Source organism: Heteronotia binoei, chromosome 9 (assembly GCF_032191835.1).
Source record: "Heteronotia binoei isolate CCM8104 ecotype False Entrance Well chromosome 9, APGP_CSIRO_Hbin_v1, whole genome shotgun sequence".
Lineage (NCBI taxonomy): Eukaryota > Metazoa > Chordata > Lepidosauria > Squamata > Gekkonidae > Heteronotia > Heteronotia binoei.
In genome coordinates, this window is record NC_083231.1 from 60,752,474 (window position 1) to 60,773,627 (window position 21,154).

Sequence of the window (21,154 nt, forward strand, 5' to 3'; positions counted from 1 at the left end):
CCTGTCAGGCTGATAATATGCTAATATCGGGGTGTGGCCTAATATGCCCTTGGCAGAAAAAGGGTTTCTCGCTCCTGTCCTAGAGCTTACAGTAGGCCCTATACTAAGCGCTCTCTAAGCTCTTGGAGGATTGGCTACATTGGGGGGCATGGCCTAATATGCAGAGGAGCTCCTGCTAGAAAAAGAGCCCTGTGCTGTTGTCAACCTAAAGATCATGCTTTACTTTGGAGACCAGTAAATGCTTGGTTGAGTTGACCTTATCCATGACATTTAAGGCCTTGAGTGGACTGGGACCAATGAATCTGTGGGACAATTTCTTCAACTATGTCCCTGGTCGAGCATTACACTCTTCTAGTAGTAATCTGCTGGTGATCCCTGGCTCTAAGGAGGCCTGGCTGTCCTCAGCTAGGGCCAGGACTTCTTCTGTTCTGGTCCCAACCTAGTAGAGCTCTCTGCCAGGTGACATCCAGGCCCAGCTTATGCAATTTCGCAGGACCTGTAAGGCAGAGATGTTCTGCCAGGGTTTCAATTAAGAACAGCAGTGGCGGGCACCTTTCTCTCCTTTTTTGTCCACCCACCTTTAAGAAATTTTACTCCCCTCCCCCATATGCTCTGATAGTTCAGAAGGAGAACTAGTGGGATGCCATCATGAGTTTTTAGAGTTTTGTTGGCTCAACTTTTAAAAATATTTTAATTGGAATGTTATTGATTCGTATTGTTTTATCTGTTGTACATTGTCCAGAGCCTGGCCTTGGCCAGTAAGGGCAATTAAACAAGTCTCCTCTTCATCCTCATCAACAACAACTGATGATTATGCATGTGTAGGCTTTTGATTTGTGCCATTGGAGAGATGACCTAATGACAGTATGACTCTTTTACATGATATCTCCCATTCTGAATGATGTAACATTTGGCTCCTTACCCCCAGCACCATCCTCTTGGGGATCACAGGAAGTTTTTTGGAGAAGGGAAAGGTAGAAAAGATCTGCCTCCACCAGCAAATTACAGTTCATAGGAGCTAACCCCCAAGTAATGCATGCCACCCAAAGAAGGTTTGACTGGCAGGCTAAATAAGATGTTATTATTTTGAGTGCCTGAGCCTATATGAGTTTGTTTCTGGTTTGCAGTATTATTATATTTGATTGTGCTTTTGAATTTTTTTAAACTTGTATTTAGAACTATTTTGCGCTTCCTGGAGGTCTCTGACGAAAGCATAGTGTAGTATAAAGCCTTATCCTATGCAGGTTTACTCAGAAGTAAATGCCACGGTGTCCCATAGGACTTACTCCCAAGTAGATATATATAGACTTGTAGGCTCACTGTCACTGAAAGTGACATTTGTTAAATGTAATTGATTTGCTCAAAACGTAAGTAAATACAGATTTATGTGGACAGTACCCAATGTGAATAATAATGCTATCGTAATAAAGAATCATGCAGCTAAATATATACTAGTTTCTTTGTACTGTCAGACTCACATTAGAATTTTCCTACTGAGCAGTAAACTCTGTAATAGGATAGGGCTGAGCTGTCTGCAGCTGTTTGGCCTTGAGAACAAGTCATGGCAGCTAAAATTGACAAAGCTCAAATTTATACCCAAAGACACTAATGAGAGTCATTATCAGCAACAGAGTCAAAGCTCTGGAATTACTCAGTAAAAATAATAAGGCACAAGCTTAAGACTCTGTGCCATCTCTCAACATTCAGTGATACTGGCTTTGCACCATGCCTAGAACAACAGAGTTTTTTGGTCTAGACATTGTAGCAAAATAGACATTGCAGTACAAAAAACAAATAATATATATGCCTTACTGGTGGACCCAAGGTTTCTCCCCCCTCCGCCGCCCTGGCTGGAGCACTTATTTGATGTAAGCCCTAACAAACAGGATTCATCTTTCTATGAGGAATAGAAGAATGATCCCCCAAAAGTGCCAGGTATACTTAAAAAGATTTACAAAGCTCTGTGCACATTTCTCTCTTGCCCTTCCATATTTTAAGATTCTTCTTAACTTCCTCCTTTTAAGTGTTCGTTTTTAATTGACAACATTAACAGAGATCTCAACTCAGACCCTAGTGCAGATTTTTAAAGTAAAATTGCATTTCAGATTAGACCATCTGCTTTACTAGTATTTTGTATCAGGGTCAAGTTTCCTTGAAGTGTAACCTTTGACCTTCTCTTTGAAGAAAATAAAAATGAATACTTCAAAAGGAAATGGTCATTCCACCTATCTCAGAACCACAGCATTTTTTCAGTAACAGAACCATCCATGAAGTGCAGTGAGACTGTAGAAATAGCTTTTCAGACTTCTACATTCATTTCTTGATTGAAAACAAAGGTTTTTAAAACTTCTTTGGGGAAGTCCAGTAGAGAGGAGGGTAACTTGGTCTGATAAGTGAGTCAAGTCAGAAGAATTCAGCAGATGTTTATAGTTTAAAGAATATCTCCATGTATAAAATATTTTAAAATAGAAAGAAGAGACTCAGAATTGTTCATTATTATTTTTAATATTAATAGCATTTATGAGGTTTGAACACACATGAATACTGATTCAGACTACTATATACTCTGACAGGCCGCTTGCCAGTGTCTAAGGGAAAGGATCCAACAAATCCTCTTAGGTTAATCAACACTTTTAAATTGAAAAATACATATCGTTTTCAATTTCTGTAAAGATATTTTTTTTCATTCTATGCCTCCAAGAATTCCCAGTACTAAATTTTTTACTGTTTTTTTGTCAGAAATACAGACTCCCTCTTACAGCATTTGTGTTTTAAAATTTTAAACCATTCTAAAACCATGGAAACGTAAGTAGCTAGGCATTTCCTTGAAATTAGTTATGTTTCTGATCATATGGTTTGCAGTGGTATGTATTTCCATTAATGTTACACACTATTACTACTCATTCAGATGGGTAGTTTGAGTGCAGTGGCACATTTAAGACCAACAAAGTTTTATTCTGGGTATAAGCTTCTTCTCTGAATGCGTGTTCATGCAAACAAAAGCTTATATCCAGAATAAAGCTTTGTTGGTCTTAAACGTGCAACTGCACTCAAACTTTGTTCTATTATTACTCATGTAAAACTAGTATAATATTCTACTCTTCAGTTTAGTTTAATAGTTTACATACACCAACCATTAAGTGATCATGTGGTGTCTCTTTTTCAATTACATATTTGCAGCTGAAAGTTACAAGGAATCACAGACAGTAAATATTAAAGAAGAGCCAATGGAAGTTGATATTCATGATTCCCAAGCCTCCGTTTCACCCAGCCAAAACATCAGTTATAGCACTTTACTCAGGCAAGAGATATCTGAACATATACAAAAGATACCAGAAGGCCGAGTACTTCCTGAGAGAAATCTTTTCAGCCAAGATATATCGGTGAAGATGGCTTCCGAGCTGCTTTTTCAATTGTCAGGTAAATAAAGCACATAGAAACACACTCTCCATTTTTTTCTGGCTTTAATATTCTGAACCCATATGTGTTAATCTGTCACTGAAATCCTAAGAGCATATTATGAGGGGATCATAAACTCAGTAGGATCACACTGTTAAAAATTTATGATGCAGTCCTAAACAATGTTGACGCCCTTTGAAGCCCATTGATGGCAAGATGACAAACATGCTTGCCTGTTAAAAACTGACATAGGGTACTATCCAATGCACGTATTTGAGAGAAAACTTCATTATGATCAGGCTCTAGGCTTATATTGGATCTGTGCTGTAGGCCAAAGTTCTTGTAAAGCCCACCTGCATGGTGTCAGTTCATTCTGTGTGCCTTTCTATTCTGTTTTTAAAAGTTCAACAGCATCCTTCTAGCCTCACTGATCCTGTAGCTACCGATGAAAAGGCATAATCATAAAGTCCTTTTCTCTGTTCTAGCAACTGTTGGTACAAAGAAGTCATGCCTGGATTGAAGCATTTCAGTTAAATGTGGAAAATTTCTCTTTTGTATTCTAGAAAAATAATTAAATCATTTCTTCCAGCTTGCTATACTAACCCTAAAAGATAAAAAATAGAGTTTCATTATTAATATTTTTGTAAGGAATCAGCTTTCTTTAAAAAACCTATTAATGCATTATCTAGAAACAAGAAAATGAAGCATGGTTTTTTCTCTTTTTTCAACATTTCTACTGTAATATATGAACTGGGTCCTGTACATCTTATCTGCAACGCTAGATGAGTCACAGTTTGCACTATTGTAAAACTAATATATAGTACTAGAATAAAATTTGTTAGTTTGTACTATTCTAAGTAACATATGAATAGACTCTTAGCATCAGTTTGTTCTGTCTCCCTAGATATCTTATTCTGCATAATTACCCACTTCTAGTCACACACAAGAAAATTCCTAATATCGCATGGGTAACTCATAAAAGTTGCCATCCCAGCTTTAAAAAAAATACAGAGAAAGTGGTCTTGGGTCATGCTGAAAACTACTGCTTATGGAAAGATTTTCACCGGTGGCACTCAACGGTCTTCATATTCCCACTGTGGCTCCAAATACCGTCCCCTGAAATGCCACTCCAGTAGGATGGGGGGGGGGGTAATCCCAGGGAACAGCAGGGGAGGTTAGATGTTTGAAGAAGGAGAGAGCATCAGAAAAAATTGCCCCTTCCTCTTCCACCAATTAAGTGGAAGCTAACCCACAGTATGAAAAGGCTATATACTGATATTTTTAAGTAATTCAAATTTGAAGTTGGAGGGGATAACTGAATATTAATATGATAAAATCCATACAAAGTGGTTCTCCCCTTCTTAAAATACAACTGAAAGTGGGAATTTTAGTTGGTTTTGATTTTTAAAAACAATTGTTTATTTTTCTGCAGAAAAGGTAAGCAAAGAACACAATCACTCTAAAGATAACACCATCACAGCTACAACTAGGTAAGTAATATCTATGATACAGCATGATATAGACTATTATAGACTATTGTAACACCTTAGTGTATCCATGCTTTGGTGTATTATAAATTTTACTTTAAAATTCTGCTGAGTATTGGTTGTTGAGTTCTGCGAATGTCCTGGTGGAGGAGGCATTTTTGTAGGAAGGCACCATTTCAGAAGTGCGACTGGCAGGATCTTGTGGTAAGGCTGCCTCATTTGCCCTCAAAACTTCATAACTCCTATCCCCCCCAAGAAGTATGACTGGTCCTATTCCACCAAGCCTATTGGCACAACTTGAAAACATGTTTGTTCTGGATGGGGAGAGGGTGCTAAATTTTTGATTTTGTAATTAACTATCTGATTTTTATATGATGTTGAATTTTCTTGTTTTTATCTGTATGTTGTCTTGAGCATTCTGTTAATGGGGAGGCAACATAAAACCCAATTACTTAATTAATTAACAGTAGCAGATCATATAAGGCATAGTCTAGTCAAAGTTAACTACTTTTAAGTCCCATAGATTCCCAAGGAATAATTAAGAACAAATCTTTCCTGAAATCAACATGATTGATATATTTTGGTTTGACACATGATTCAAAATCCATTTGATCAACAAGCTTAAAGTATAATGGAAGCAAAGAAAAAAATGAAAATATTGGAATTGATATATTCCTGAGGTAATCATAAACTATAGGGTTGTAATTAGTCATGTCCCAGAATCCCAACCCTTGAGAGTCATGGGGTGGGGGCTGGTGAGTCATTGAGAAAGATTTGGAGATGTCACATTTGAATAGTAGTATTAATTACAGTTCTTTCACACACCACTAGGAATCATGACATACAGTATCCATGACTGGTCACACTTGTGGCTTTGAAGAGACATTTTTTTATTACGTAGAAATTAATCATGACTAAACAATAAATATAACTCAAGTTATTAATGGCCTCATGCCTTCAATTTACATAGCAGATTATTGCCTCCTGCCTCTAGTTTACGTGTGTATTAATTACCACAAGGAGGCATACATAAGTGTTAAACAGGACCGGATCTACATGTTTTTTGAGGGTGCCCCCTTATGGGCCATTCTATCTTATGGTCCCACAGAATACACTGGACTCCATACCCAATTTGGCTCCCCCCCTCTGTCAGTGCCTGGGGCAAGCACCCCCCTCTGCCCCTCCCTAGATCCGGCCCTGGTGTTAAAAGAAGTCATCAAGTGTGTGGGCTAGGTGCTGAAACCTGCTGCTAGGAGGCCAGTCCCTAATTTCTGGCAATTCTAGTAATAATTGTAAAATGACATGAAATTAAACAGCACTCTCCATGCCTACCATCTGTGACAGACAGTCACAGTAGACACATACATTTGCAGTCTCAGCCACTTAGTTGCTACTGACCTCTGCCATGTGCCATAGTTGACTATTGAAATGACTGAAGTGTGGTGATTTTTCTGATCTCATGCCTGCCTTTGAGGTATCACACTATGTTACTAGCACTTCTCCCAGTCTCAGAAAAAGCTGAAAAACTACTTTTTGTTACTTTCATGTGTGTTAATCAGAACAAGGCAATGCTACAGTCACTCAAGGTCTAATGTCTATTTAGTTGCTGTTATAACTGAACAATGATACACTTCAAGCTGTGTACTTTCTAGGTATACACAATAACAACACTGTTTAGGAAAGAAATTCTCTAGAAAGCAAGAGAGGGGGAAGTCAACACAGCCAAACACTTGCCCAGTATGTTGTGTCTCCTTGGGCAGTTCTTGTTAGCTGAAAACTTCAGTTTCTGGCATCGAGAACAATTTCACCATTTCCACCACATGAGTTTGATTAATAACTAAGTCTTCTTACCCTTACACCCAACTAACTATAATCTGGTTTAATGCTAAATCCAGATTTTAGAGTACAAATGGCTGGAACAAGCAAGATGAATTATGTCATGGTTTAATAGATTCAAGCAACCAAGCAGTGCCAAATATTAATAGAAGATAATTGGTATACCAGTCTCTAGACAACATGACTTTGGTTGAAATCCCTCCGTAATTCTCAAATACACCATACAAATAAATCTGAACTATATGTAGTACTTCTATTTCATGTAGGATTGCCAATCCCCAGGTGGGGGCAGGGGATCCCCCGGATTGGAGGCCCTCCCCCCGCTTCAGGGTCATCAGAAAGCGGGGGGAGGGGAGGGAAATGTCTGCTGGGAACTCTGTTTTTCCCTATGGAGATTTATTCCCATAGAAAATCATGGAGAATTGATCCGCGGGTCTCTGGGGCTCTGGGGGGGGCTGTTTTTTTTGGTAGAGGCACCAAATTTTCAGTATAGCATCTAGTGCCTCTCCCCAAAATACCCCCCCACGTTTCAAAAAGATTGGACTAGGGGGCCCAATTCTATGAGCCCCAAAAGAAGGTGCCCCTATCCTTCATGATTTCCTATGGAAGGAAGTAATTGAAAAGGTGTGCCGTCCCTTTAAATGTGATGGCCAGAACTCCCTTGAAGTTCAATTATGCTTGTCACAGCCTTGATCTTGGCTCCACCCCTAATGTCTCCTGGCTCCACCCCCAAAGTCCCCAGATATTTCTTGAATTGGACTTGGCAACCCTAATTTCATGACATATTTTATTCAGATTCCATCTTAAAATATTTCTCAAATATTGTTCCCACCACTTCACATCATCACTAGAGCTGGAGTCACACATCCTTCATCATGTAGATGCCCAGTTGTTTGGCTGCTGGGTTGACTGTGAATGGAAGCATTTTGGTCTAAGTACAAATTAGTTCAACAAATAAAGTGGCCTAAACAAGCACATAAGCTTCTCCATTCATAGAACTAGAGCTCCTAGTCATCCCTGTGACTATTTAAAATGGCTTCCCTGGCTAACTAATGGAGGCTGAAATAAAGATGAGCCGACAGCAGAAGAACTGAGGCAGGATCTGTCAGCTTTCTCAGGGATAAATACAGTTACTGAGAATATCAGCCTCTCACTAAGGAAAAAATGTCCTCCTTATAGAAAACTATTCAAACAGGATGTGTCAGTCTTTATGCTGACATTTACTGTATCCACACCAGCTGATTTAACTTGGCCTGGGCCTGCTACTGGCACATATGTTTGAAGTCTGAGCACTTCGCAACGTGGCACCCAATAAAATTTGATATACCATTCCTTGTCCTAAAATTCCTTCGCACAAATGCCACGGGGCTGTGAAAACATGCATGTTTCCTTAAAACACCTCTTTCCAATACTGCTTTCCTAAAGCTAAGCTCAGCACATGGAAAAAATGTTTATTCATGAATAATAGAAGGAACAGTGTGTAAATTAGGCTACAAAATTATAAATTATAGGATTAGAATTTTTATTTGTAGAAACCTTTTAAAATTTTGGTACATAGCTTGATGCACAGATAACTTATCCAGGATTCAGTAGACGTCCAAAGTCATTTTGCAGAAGTTTGTATTATTTTCACATTGACTGAAAAAATAAGTCAAACAGTTAACAAAGAAATCAGCTTTTATCCTAAATTTTAAAACATGCTGTCTGTACAACACTGAGCAATGAACTCATAATAAAGAAGTATATTCTACTATTCATTACAACCAGTGATTTCCTAGTTACTATCTTGTCTTATTTCTTCTTTAGCCCTTTTTTCCCTGAAGACACAGTTAGACAATCACCGTTCACTTCTAACTCAAAAGACCTCCTATCTAATGAGACTGCTGTTCATGGAAGGACACCAATACCAGGTATGGAACATAATCTTTTTATTAATAATAAGACTGAAGTGTTGTGATTAAAAGGGCCCAGATTTGTGCACCAAGTGGAAACAGTGCAAATGCTGGAATAAAAAAAATAATCCTGTGTTTAATTTCCAAATGAAATCTATAAAAGTCATGGCTTTTAGGGCTATAAAAACCTTAAGCCTTTTTAAAATTAGTTTAAGGTATTTTCCAAACAAAATATGTAAAAGTCATAACTTACAAAGATGGAGTTTTTAAAACATCTGTGTGAGTGGGGATTCTTCAGATAGGAAAAATAGTATTTCACTTATTTGGAATATTTCACATATTCCAAAAAAAAACTTTAAAGCAGTTTTTTCTCATCATCAGCAGTACATGAGCCTAGACCAGAGGTGGCCAACAGTAGCTCTCCAGATTTTTTTTGCCTACAACTCCCATCAGCCCCAGCCATTGGCCATGCTGGTTGGGGCTGATGGGGGTTGTAGGGAAAAAAAATCTGGAGAGCTACCATTGGCCTTCCCTGGCCTAGACAAATGCCATGAAATGTCAGTTAGAAATTGCTCAGTCCATAATGACTGGGTCCAGTGAACCATGAGTTCCACTGAGATCTTTTTCACCTCCCCCTGATAACCTCCCCCCACCCAAGCTATTTCAGAGTGTTGAGGGTCCTTTGGAATACCATGGAACATACCATGGGAGACTGCAACTCAAGGCAAAATCCATGGAAATTGTGCGAGCACAAGATTCTTTCACATGCAAGAGAACCTTTGATTCCAAGCCAGGTATCTGGAAATAATATTCATTTGTAACTGTTACTTTATCCATCAGACTCAACCTATACAAATCCAGTTGCAATTTTGTCATAATACACTAAAGATTGCTTTTAAGGTGATGGTTAAACCTCTAAAAATATTTATTCAGTTTGTAAAATAAGAACCTACATTTCCTTAAATTATTCCAAGTACTCAAGATAATGTACAAAACATTTTATATTTTCAGTTTTCCAGTTTTGTAAGCGGCTTTTAAAACATGTTCTGTTCCAATCTAGAAATTTCTCTTTTGGGTCTGTTTGCCATATATTTAAAACTATTTTCAATAGCATTTAACAAATTGAAAAGCACTGAAATTAAACTTTCTGGTGTTGATACTATTGATAGAATATCATCTATGTAGATAAGCATTTTACTATTGTTGTCAACATGTTAAAATGTAATCTGCGTATGTCTTTAGTAGCCTGGATGGCTCTGGCCGTAAGCACTAGCATTTAAATCAAATAGTGGAGTAATAAGTGGCAGCTTCAGCAGATGTGTCATCAGCACAATTGGAATGTTTCTAAAGTTGACCACATTGTGGTTACATTAGAAAGGAGATGAACATGCCATAATTTAATCCATATAATAAAATATGGCCCAGATCCAGATTCTTCAAACAGAATGGCCAAAGTCTTCCACATTTTAAAGATAGCCTTGTTATATAGCTCTTTAGAATCCCTTGTGGCAGTTAAAATATTTATCAGCCTGTACATGTTGTTGCAGCTCTATTCTTTCTAACATTGAAGAAGCAGGAAGTGATCCCCATCTGTAATTTTCTTAGCAAAAAAGAGAGTGTGCCTATCAAATATCTAAGATGCTACTATAACTTGATAGTAATTCCAATTGAAAATTCAGCATGAGAAATTCTACATTCTCATACCTGTTGTGGGATTTTCAAGGATCTTGTAAGAGAAGATCTTTACGTGAGTGGTATGGCAATTCCAATGAAGAGGTGAAGACCATATGCAGAGCTGGTGCTTTTTTAAATTAAGTAGCATTTTATTTGTTCAGCAGTGCTATCAGCTTTTTTTAAAAAGTGAAAACGGTGCTGGCTGTTAGGATATTTCTTTTCTACCTGAACATTTCCTTTATTTGATTCTTGTTCCTAATTTCAGGGGAATGAATTCACATGTAAATTAGAATAGATATTAATTTAATTTTGCAACAGTAAAAAACATAGTGATACATTCAAGGACTCTGTGCTACTGAAACTCAGAGCAGAAAAGCAGAATTATAAAGAGCTCCACAGGCAGCACAAACTGATAACTCGTAAAGTATTTTCTACTAGCGTGGCACTGTACAGTAGCAGCATTGAGAACTGCCATGGTGTTGGACTAGGACTGAGAGAACTGGGTTCAAATCCCCCACTCATTCATGGAAGTTCATCAGCCGAATAGAATCTCTCAGCCGAACCTATTCTCATGAGGTGGTTGGTGAAGGAAGGATATAAAAAGCCCCTTTGAGTTCCAAAATAGGGAGAAACGGGCAATATAAATGATAAATAAGCATATAAATAAATACAAGAGATGGTAGTATTCATAGCAACATTCAAAATGTGAAAATATGCTGAAGCCTGTTTTGTGCATGAAGATACAACATATAAATGTTTTGTGTGACTTTAAAATTGGGGTTTCTGTTTTCTCCCCCCATTTTATGTGTATACAAATTTGGCATCAGTGGAGAGTGTGAAGGTTAATACTGCCTTTAATTCATGTTCCTTGCAAAAGATGAAATTTAATATATGATATTATCAGAAGACTCTAACAAAGCAGTAATTGATATATATTATCATGGGAAGATAGAATTATAGTCACAAGATAAACTCAAAGCTTAATGTTAGTGGAACTGCAAGAGATCATGTCTTTGCATGATAAGCTTATGTTTTTGCATATTGTGTAAACTTGAACACTTTCAGTGAAATTTTAAATAAGAGAAGAAGAATCTAACTTGGGTACAAGAAATCTTGCTCATGCTGCCAATATGAAAAACCCATTCTAATCAGGCTTAAATGCTATTTTAAGAATACGCTGCATGCGACTCATCGGATGATAACAGACTGGCAGTTTGGGGTGGATGGGAGGCGTCCAGAATAGGACTGGCTCAAAAAGAGCCGTCCCAAAGCCTCCACATGCTTCGGGGGAGAGGTGGACCCATCCTGTCCCAAGGCAGCTTGACTCAAGGCAGCTTGACTCAATTAGATGGGGGGGTGCCTTAGAAGCTGGCAGGGCCTTTGCCCAACTCCCCTCCCCGCCGCAACTGACTGAGGGCTGTGCTCCTTAGCCTCCACCTCCCTCCTGTCCCAACCCCACAGTTTCAATGCCCGGGAAGGGACAGTGGAGCAGCGGGAGCTTCCCATGGCATGTAAAGCCCCCCCCTCGCCAACCAGCAGGTAAACTGGCTCTGGAGGCTCCTATGACATCCCTTGTGTGATCGCTATCAATGCGGGGTGAGGGGGCAGTAGCAGCAGAAAGAGCAAGCACTGCTGCCATTGCCTCCCCCCTTCCATTCCTGCACAATCCAGGATGGAAGGGGGGAGGAGGCAACAGCAGCAGTGGTTGCAGCTGCTCTTTCCATGGCTTGTCCTTCCCACTGCTACTGCCCCTCACTCTGCACTGATAGCGGGCACACCAGAGGGCTGTCATAGTGGCCCCCAGCCTTCAAAGCCAGTTTACTGCTGATCAGCTGATCAGTGTGGGGTGCTTTACATGCCCTGGGAAGCCCCCATTGCTTCATTTCCCCTTCCCAGGCACTGCAGCGATGGGGAATGGGAGGGAGGTGGAGGCTGGGGAGCCAGGGAAGGACTCCCACAACCCTCAAGCCAGGGAGGGCGGCCAATTCAGCCACTTCAGCCTGAAGTGGAGGGGCTATGCGCTCAAGCGTTCTGGGCAGGTTTTCAAGGAGGGAAGGAAGGCAGAAACAGTTTTGGGCACCTTGGCGGTTTCACACACCAAAGTGCCTCACTTCTGCCTTTCTGCTTCCAGACTCGGCCCGGATGACTGGCTATCAGCTCAGAAATTTGCTACCACTTCTGAAGTGGTAGCTTTTTGAGCCAGCCTGCAGAGGCCAGGGTGAGTACGGGATGGGGATGGGAAGCAGATGTTTCCGTGTGGAAAGATTTTTTGGGTTGATTTCAGAGCCGTCTCTGAGTTGGCCCAAAGTGTTCTGTAATCACCCATCATGCCACACAAAGTGAGCAAAATAGGCTCTCAAAAGAAGGTACCATAAATAAGCACAATCATTGAGTGGGGGAAGGGCAAATACCAGATTAGCATAGAAGGAGACAGGAAACGTGATCTGTTCTGAAGGGCATACAAGTGTATTGCTGGAAAAAGACTTAAGACAAACTGATGAAGAGTCACAGGTTCCAAATGGAAGAGGATCCATGCCATCTGCCTTCCTCAGAGCAGGAGTGGAAAGAGACCTTAAAAACAAATAAAAGCCAAGTACCAATATAATGCACTGGAGCTTTATAAGTTGGCTATTGTGATAGTCTGCCAGGGATAATATCCCAGATCTTTAGCACTACCAACAATGACCAGCTAGAGGCTTAGAAGGTTTCACAGGAACGGTACAATATATACCATCTAGTAGATTTCCCCCCCCCCCTCTCCCGGAGATTGGGGGTTGTATTTTTTGAAATCATGGCTAGTAGCCCTTGATAGTGCCATCGCTCACGATTTATCAAATCCTGTTTGAAAGGATTGGATGTTTCAGTGAGTTGCATAGGTTGATTATTCAGCAAGTGAAGGAATGTTTCCTTTTGTTTGTCTTAAACTTGCTGAGTTCAGCGTCAGTAGATGAGAAGGGTGTTTTTTTAAAAAATTCAGAGAGAGTAAATAATCCTTTTCAATTACCTCTCTGCAAACCATTAGTGATTTTATGAACACCTCTCAGGTCTCCCTTGAAGTAATCTTTTCCTGCTAAAGAGCCCCAACAGTTCTTCCTGAGGGTGATGCTGTCTAATCGTTCTGCCTTTTCCTGTTGCCGTTTAGCTTTCTAGAGCTGGAGTATAATATCATACAATATCCCACGTATGAGCATACTGTAGGTATTTAATGACATAGTAACATGCTATTTTATTTTGATCCCTTTCCATTCCTAACACTGAGGTGTTTTTGTTTTTCACTGCCATAGCATACTGAGCTTACATTTTCAGTAATCTAGAAGAGCCAGTCCCCTTTAAAATAAATTACTGTGGAGCCAATATCAAGAGTCTAAGCACCCCTGAAAGCATTCCACACACTGGGGAACATGGCTTATTGCTTGGAAACCTGTATAGCAATCAGTATGAAATATAGTTGATCTCATCCCAGTGACAGACCTATTGCTGACAGCACCATAGCAGCTGACTCTCAGTTTCAGTGTGAAAAGAAAGGCAAGTAACTGCACGCAAACAGAGACTGAAGTACCCTTTCACTCCATGAGATCATCTTGAGGACAGCTCTGAGGAAGCTGTCAGTGCCAATAGACATATAATGCCTAACATCCTGTGAGTGATCGCGTACATGCTTTCTTGATCTTAAGACAGCTGCTGATCGGTGTAGTTGAGAGTTCTGCCAGCATTTCTTGCTTGGTGTGTGAATTGGCTTGAGTCCTCCAAGAAAGCTAAGAATAGGAACAGCAAATTCACCTGAGCAGGAGATGAAAAGGTAGATAGGGAAGAAGACAGTGAAAAGAAAGTAGAGGGTGCCTCTCAGATATATTGATGAAGAATTGTAAAAGAAAATACTTAACAGAAGCTTTCAAGCTTGCATGTGAACAGGATAATCTTTGATTGTACTTTGGGGTGTGTTTGGGTACTCTGTGAGTATGTCCCACCTCTCTGTCAGCATTCAGGCTGTGGTGGTTCTGTGGTTCAGACCCCAAAGTATGTTGTACCTCAAGGGTGGGTTGTGAAACCCAGAAGGAGTAGGAGGAGTAAGGTATGCTGGATGAAGAGCTCTGGGGCGCTAAATGGCAAATTTGGGTTTGCTCTGCAAAATGACCACAAAATATGGACTGTTGCTCAGCAGCGCTATACATTTATAAACACAGCATTAAAAATAAATTATAAAATTGTTCAGTGTTGCTGATGAGAGGTGTGGAGGTTTGTATGTGTAAAGTGGCCTCAAGTCACAGCCAACATAGTGACTACATAGGGTTTTTGCAAGGCAAGAGACTAACAAAGGTGGTTAGTCATTGCCTTCCTCTGCACAGCAACCCTGGAATTCCTTGTTGGTCTCCCACGCAAACATTAACCAGGGCTGACCCTGCTTAGCTTCTAAGATCTCTTGAGATCAAGCTACCCTGGGCTATCCAGGTCAGGTACAGCATAAAATCTATCCATACTTTGTGTGAGGACCTTCTTTTGAAAATTAAATGTGGGTCATTTGAAGGTCATTAAATGGCCTTCTGTAATGCCCAGTTTTGGTATAGGTAGAGCCCAAGAGTCATATGGAGAAAGATGATGGCGTAGTGCAGGCTGGCTTAAGATACTGTGATTTTCAGATTCCAAAGGGGTAGCAGTTTTAGTCTGTTGCAAAGGAAACAAAAAGCAGACTTGTGACACCATAAAGACAAACTCTTGCAAAAGCCCTTGTGAACTAGAGCTCACTTTATCAGATGCTTTAAATGTTGGAGGATATATTAAATTGGCCTGGAAAGAGAAAAATATGTGTTCAAAAGCTAAAAAAATTTTTTTTAAAGTATTATTTTTATGTAGTTTTCAAAGATACACAATTGAGACAAGCTCAGACAGTTTACATGGACAGTAATTCATGATTACACAATCTCCCAAGGTTTGCTAAATTAATTTAACACCTGTAGAGTCATAGTAATCCATTGCTTTTATTGAGGCGTAAAGAGATGTTGTCAGGCTTCCTGAGAATTCTGATTCAGCAGTTTTATGCTGGAGTCTCCCTCCAAAGTTTCTTGGTTGAAGACAGATGGTTTTGAGGTTAACAGCAGAGTTTCTTGGTTAGTTGCAATGTTCTCTCATTGGTGGCTGGATGATACCATTTTTATATCAGATTTGTGTCCATTTATTCTTTTTCATAGAGACTGGTTCATTAGTTATAGGTAAACATAGAAGAACATATCTCTAGTTCTATTCAAAAATAATTTGTGATAGCAGTTTTTTTTTAGAATGCTATTGTGATAGTTTGCAAAGATCACCTTATGCTAAAGATCCATTGACCACTACTCACATCTACTTGCTTTCTGCTGCTCTCCAGCATACCACACAACACATTGTATATGGCCAAGTTCAATGACACAGCTGCTTTTGTTTCAGATAATCATAATGACTAAAATACTGGAGACATATTACAGTACACTTACTCCGTATCAGCTATAATGTGATTTAGCTCTTTAAATTCACACTCTGGTCCAACCTCCCAATTAATGATAAAATGTGGTTCATAGTGCATACTTCTTTGTGCCTATAAGAAATCCAATCCATAATTCTTTAGAGAAAATAGTAGATTTCTTGTTCTGAAGCAGCTGTGAAAAAACACATATACAAAACACAGCAGCCCTGGGACCAGAAAGCAACCTGTAATGAAGGAACGTAAAAGTATTAAATAGAGCAAAGAGCTGGAGTCAGGAGTTTTAAACAGAAATGGAGTAAGAAAGAAAATATTAAAAATAATTACTTTGGAAGACAAAGGTCAGCAATACCAGCACAACAGCCTTCTAATAGATAGGAAACCCATGAAATAAGATTGAATTGTTAACGGCTGCCTGAAATGAATCTGGAGATTTGAAAGTCAGAAGGATGACTATCACTTTCTCATCCAGATACTGCAACTGAAGCATATTGGTAATTTCTGCTGAGTTCTTATGTATCTTGCTGAAGGATAAAAAAAACTAGTGTGTTAGTTAGAACAACAGCCTGTTTGGATGTACTGTGCCTCAGACAGGATGGGGCTTATCAGCACACACACCCCCCCCCAAAAAAAACCCCTCGGTGCTCTGATGGTGCTTCACTTGACACTACATGGCAAACAGATGCACTAGTGCACCTTCCAATTACCACCCAGTCTTGAATCATTTCTGGGCAAGGTATTGAGAGAGTGGCAGCAGAGCAACTCCAGAATTTCTTGGAGGATACATTGGCCCCTAGATCCATTCCAGTTTGGCTTCTGCTCTGGCTACGTGATGAAGACTGTGCTGGTCGCTCTCACAGACAATCTTTGCAGGCAGCTGGATCAAGACAAGTCATTGTTGCTGTAACTGCTTGATCTGACAGCAGCGTTCAACACAGTTGATCATGACTTGTTGGCCCACCACCTCACTGAAAAGAGTCTGTGGGGTGACCTTGAAGTGGCTTACCTCGTTCTCCCAAGGTCAGGAACAGGATGGTGCTAGGAGAGAGGATGTCAGCTTGACATCCCTTAGTATGTGGAGCCCCCCAGGGGGCAGTCCTCTCCCCATTGTTGTTTAATATCTACATGTGCCCCCTTGTCTTGCTGGTGCAGAGTTTCAGACTGGGGTGCTATCAATATGCTGATGACACCCAGCTGTATTTGTTGATGGGTGGCCAGCCAGACACCACCCCAAATAATTTGGCTGAAAGGTTGGAGGCCATGGTTGGATAGTTGAAGCAGAGCTGGCTGAGACTGAATCCATCCATCCATGATGGAGGTTCTGTGGCTTGAGGTGGACCCCTCAGAATTGGGACACCATCTTCCAGTTTTCGATGGTGTGGCACTAACTCTGGCACCCTCTACTAAGAGCCTCAGTGTGTTTCTGGATGCCTCCCTATGGATGGAGATCACAAAAGTTGCCAGACTGGCATTTCTTCAGCTGTGCCAGGTCAGGCAACTGGCCCCCGTTTTGTCTCACCCTGACCTACCCACAGTAATTCACACAACAGTCACCTCTAGGCTAGGCTACTGTAACTTGATCTATACAGGGCTACTCTTGAGACTGACCCAGAAGTTGCAACTGGTCCACAGTACAGCAGCTCAAGTTCTCATTAGAACCCCACTAACAACACATATCCAACCGGTGCTTCACCAGTGCACTGGTTCTAGGTTGAATATCAGATCAGGTTCAAGGTTCTGGTATTAACCTTTAAGGCCCTTAACAGACTGGGACCAATGTACCTTTGAGACACCTCTACTGAAGAGTATTACACTCAGTAGAAAAAAATGTACTGGTGAAAAATATCCAGTTGTACTCAACCAGAGCCAGGGTTTTTCTGGCCCTGGCTTCTACCTAGTGGAACTCTTTGCCAAATTACATCCATATTACAAGACATATTACAGTTCCAAGGGTCTGTAAGGCAGAGATGTTCCATCAGGCCTGTTGTTGAGGACAGCAACAGTCCCCACTTACCATGGTCTTTCTTCCTCTTATTCCCCCTTGAGATAAGGATAAATCTGGTTTTAGATACAAGTGATATTGTATTTGTTTTACTGTTTTTAACTTACTAAAATCTGTTTATGACTGCATTTTAATGTTCTACTTCCCTGAGCTCCAAGTATGGGGGAGGGCTGTTTAGAAATTTAATACATAAATAAATAAATATTTTGTACTAGGGGTACACTTAATCATTTGATAAACTTTTATAACTTCTTATTTACATCTTGGGAATGTGCAGATAGAAGTGTGTGTTTAAAAAATCCAGAAGGGTATCTCATATGCAAAGATTTATATGCATAAGCCTGATAGAACATTTTAGACTAAATCTGGAAAGAAAGAAACATCAGAAGCCATTTAGTTATAGTCCTAGATAAATCCAGATGTGGTTTAGTCTTCTAAAGAAATCTAGAAATCGTATCAGGGAAAAATGCAGCTTTATTAGAGATACCAGAAAGAGGTTGGTGATTTAAAGGAGGAAGCATTTACAGGTGCCTGAATGTGGTCAAAAGAAAGGAAAATTTAGAAACATTTTATTAGTGTTAATGTTCATGTCCTACCTGTTCTGCAAATTTCAGGCAGCAAAAAATAAAATATGATGAAGACTTGTACAAGCAGGTTGAAAGGTATGCATCTAAGAATGTCTAAACAGAAGAGCTTGTAGATTTCATGACAAAAAGGAACAAATTTGAGGTTGCATTTGAGACCAGACAGTGCATTCATATATTTGCATACACACCATGAGATAATTCAAGAAAGAACAGGAACAAAGCTAGTCTTCCATTTATTCAGCTGTTCTCCAATAATAGTGTTGCTGGTATATCAGACAGAATCTGCCTACCCTATAGATTAGTCTTCACCTTGGGAACATAACATATTCTCTAGGTTAAGGTTATGTTGCCATGTCATTTTCGCTGCTAGAACAATGAATGGTTTGAATTTGAAATATGAGATGACATTCTTTGATATCAGGCCCAGAGGCCATTTCTGGAACTTCTTAGAAACCAATACCAGAAGCCTGACTATCTTTTTCGTGGTCTCTGTGCAGTCCCACACATGGGTCATGCCGCAGGCAACGGATCCGTACCTTAGAGTCTCTAATAGCTCACCTAGAGCGCTTTTTGGCGCGCTTCCCACTCGCTCTGGGGAGCAGGCATCGACTGTGCATTCCTGGAGCGAGGGGGAGGGGCCATTCCCACTCAGTTTCTTCCTTTCCGCCGCCCAGACAACACCTACCTTGTTGCGTTCCTCTCTTTGGCTCGTCCTCTCTCCTGTTGGTATCGTATTTCTTCATCTTTATCTTCTCCTTCGCCTAGTTCCTTTGTCCATAGAAAATTTTAAAAAGAGCCCTATTCTGCGCTTTCTTTCCCCTTTCCTTTCCCCCCCCTTCCTTTCCTCCCCCGTCCGGAGTGTATGGAAGGAAAAATCACCTTTAAGAAATGTCGGAAGTGTGGATCTAAAATCCCCACTTCAGACGGACACTCCTACTGCCTTTTCTGCCTGAGCGAATCGCATAGGGTGGATACTTGCCCTCACTGCGCCAGCTTTGGAAAACAGGCGCGAAAAAAACGAGTGGCTAGACTTAAAAGTTTTCTGCTTGAAAAGTCTCTTCGGGCTATGCCCACCTTGGATTCACTGCCTCCCCCACAACGAGCGGGAGATTTGGCTGCGTCGGCTGCTCTTCACTTTCCAAAAAAGCATAAGTCTGACAAGAGACCATCTAAGCACTCCGACGGCCATAAGGCTTCGAAGAAGTCTCGTCACTCGGATTCGCAGACCTCGGCTCCGAAGTCTCATCACTCGAATTCACCGACCTTGGTTCCAAAGAAGTCCCGTGATCCGACACCATCGACTTCAACCTTGCAATCCACCCCGATGGCTTCGGCTCCAATCATATCAGCAGAGCTCTCAGTGCCCTCTGATGTTATCTCTGACATGCCACAGCTAACTCTGCACTCTCCAGCTACGATGGAGGTTATACTGATCGGGTCTCGTTCCCCCTCGATCCATAGCGTCGTACCATACGACATCCTGGAACCCGACCCCTCCTCGGACCCTACCCGTTCAAGGTTTCAATCCAGGTCTTTTCGGGACATTGCAGTCTCTCCACTATATAGAGAGTCTTCCACACAGGTCTCCACACAACGGGTCCGGTCCCGCTCTCCGGTTCGACGCCGTCTTCCTCGCTCTCCTTCTCCTTACCAGGACTACTACCGAGGTCATCCATATGACTATTCCTCCCCGTCCGGATCACCATCTCCTCAGCCCCAACGGCTTCACCAGCGTTACTCCTGCTCCCCTTCTGAGCAGAGTTCCCGTCAATCCAGGTACCGTGAATTCGATGCCGAGACCCACATGCGTGATGTTTCGAATCCTCGAATCTGAGACTTCCACGATTCCCCTTGGTACCATGAATCCTCTCGAACCCGAGTCCTAGAACGTACATCACCTCAATATCGTTGTCCTTCCCATTCTAGAGACCAAGAATCTCCTCAATACCATCGTCCTTCCCCATACTCTCGTCCTTCCCGTTATAGAGACCAGGAATATTACTCCCCTCGGACCCATGAGATTCTTTGACCCTATGAACCCCCTCGGGACCAAGACCTATCTAAAGAGTCCTTGATGCCCCGTACAGCTTCCACCACAGTATCTACAGCCCTAGCAACAGCTCCCGTTCCAGCCCTAACATCCAATCTCCAACCTAAGCTTCCCAGAGATCAGACACCCTCCGCACCTACCAAACCTCGTATGTCATCCCCGCCCGAAGAATCTCAATCTGAGATGGGCACGTCAGATCCCTCAGACTCTGAAGACCCTCCTGTTTCTTTTGTATCGGATTCGAACCAACCTACCCGACTTTCGCCCTCTGACAGTTCCAAAGCTTACCTCAATTTAATCACCACCATGGCTGAAGCCCTTAATATTCCTCTCCCTTCTGATTCTCCCAAAGTCTCTGATATTGTCCACGATCTCGTTCAGGTAGATTTTTCAGCGGGTTCAATTCTACCCATGTTGCCTGTCCACCTCGAGGGCTTACGTGAGTCCTGGGACAAACCGGCTTCGATACCACCTACCTCGAAGCGCCTCGATTCCCTTTACAGGGTGCACGCACCTGAATCCAAATTTTTAGCCTCCCACCCGGCTCCCAATTCAATAATCGTCCATTCAGCGTCTAAGGCCAAACCATCCTGACATCCAGCTCCACCTGATCGTGAGGGCAGGAAGCTGGACACACTGGCTCGCAAGATCTGCAGCCTTGCCTCCACAAACTCCAAACTCAACAAATACCTAGCTTATTTTGCAGCATATACATACAACCTTGCCAACCAAATTATACCACATATTCCATCCATGCCCGACACCTCCCAGA

General features: G+C 41.2%; 1 protein-coding gene across 6 annotated transcripts in view; it reads left to right on the top strand.

Moving 5' to 3' along the window:
• The window catches only part of ZNF827 (zinc finger protein 827), a 205,797-nt gene that overhangs the window by 149,422 nt on the left and 35,221 nt on the right, over positions 1–21,154 (top strand). For all 6 annotated transcript variants that reach the window (XM_060246687.1, XM_060246688.1, XM_060246682.1 and 3 more), the window contains exons 6-8: positions 3,181–3,420; positions 4,832–4,889; positions 8,529–8,632. In XM_060246687.1, coding sequence (XP_060102670.1) covers positions 3,181–3,420; positions 4,832–4,889; positions 8,529–8,632 — 402 coding nt within the window. The remainder of the gene's footprint in view (positions 1–3,180; positions 3,421–4,831; positions 4,890–8,528; positions 8,633–21,154) is intronic.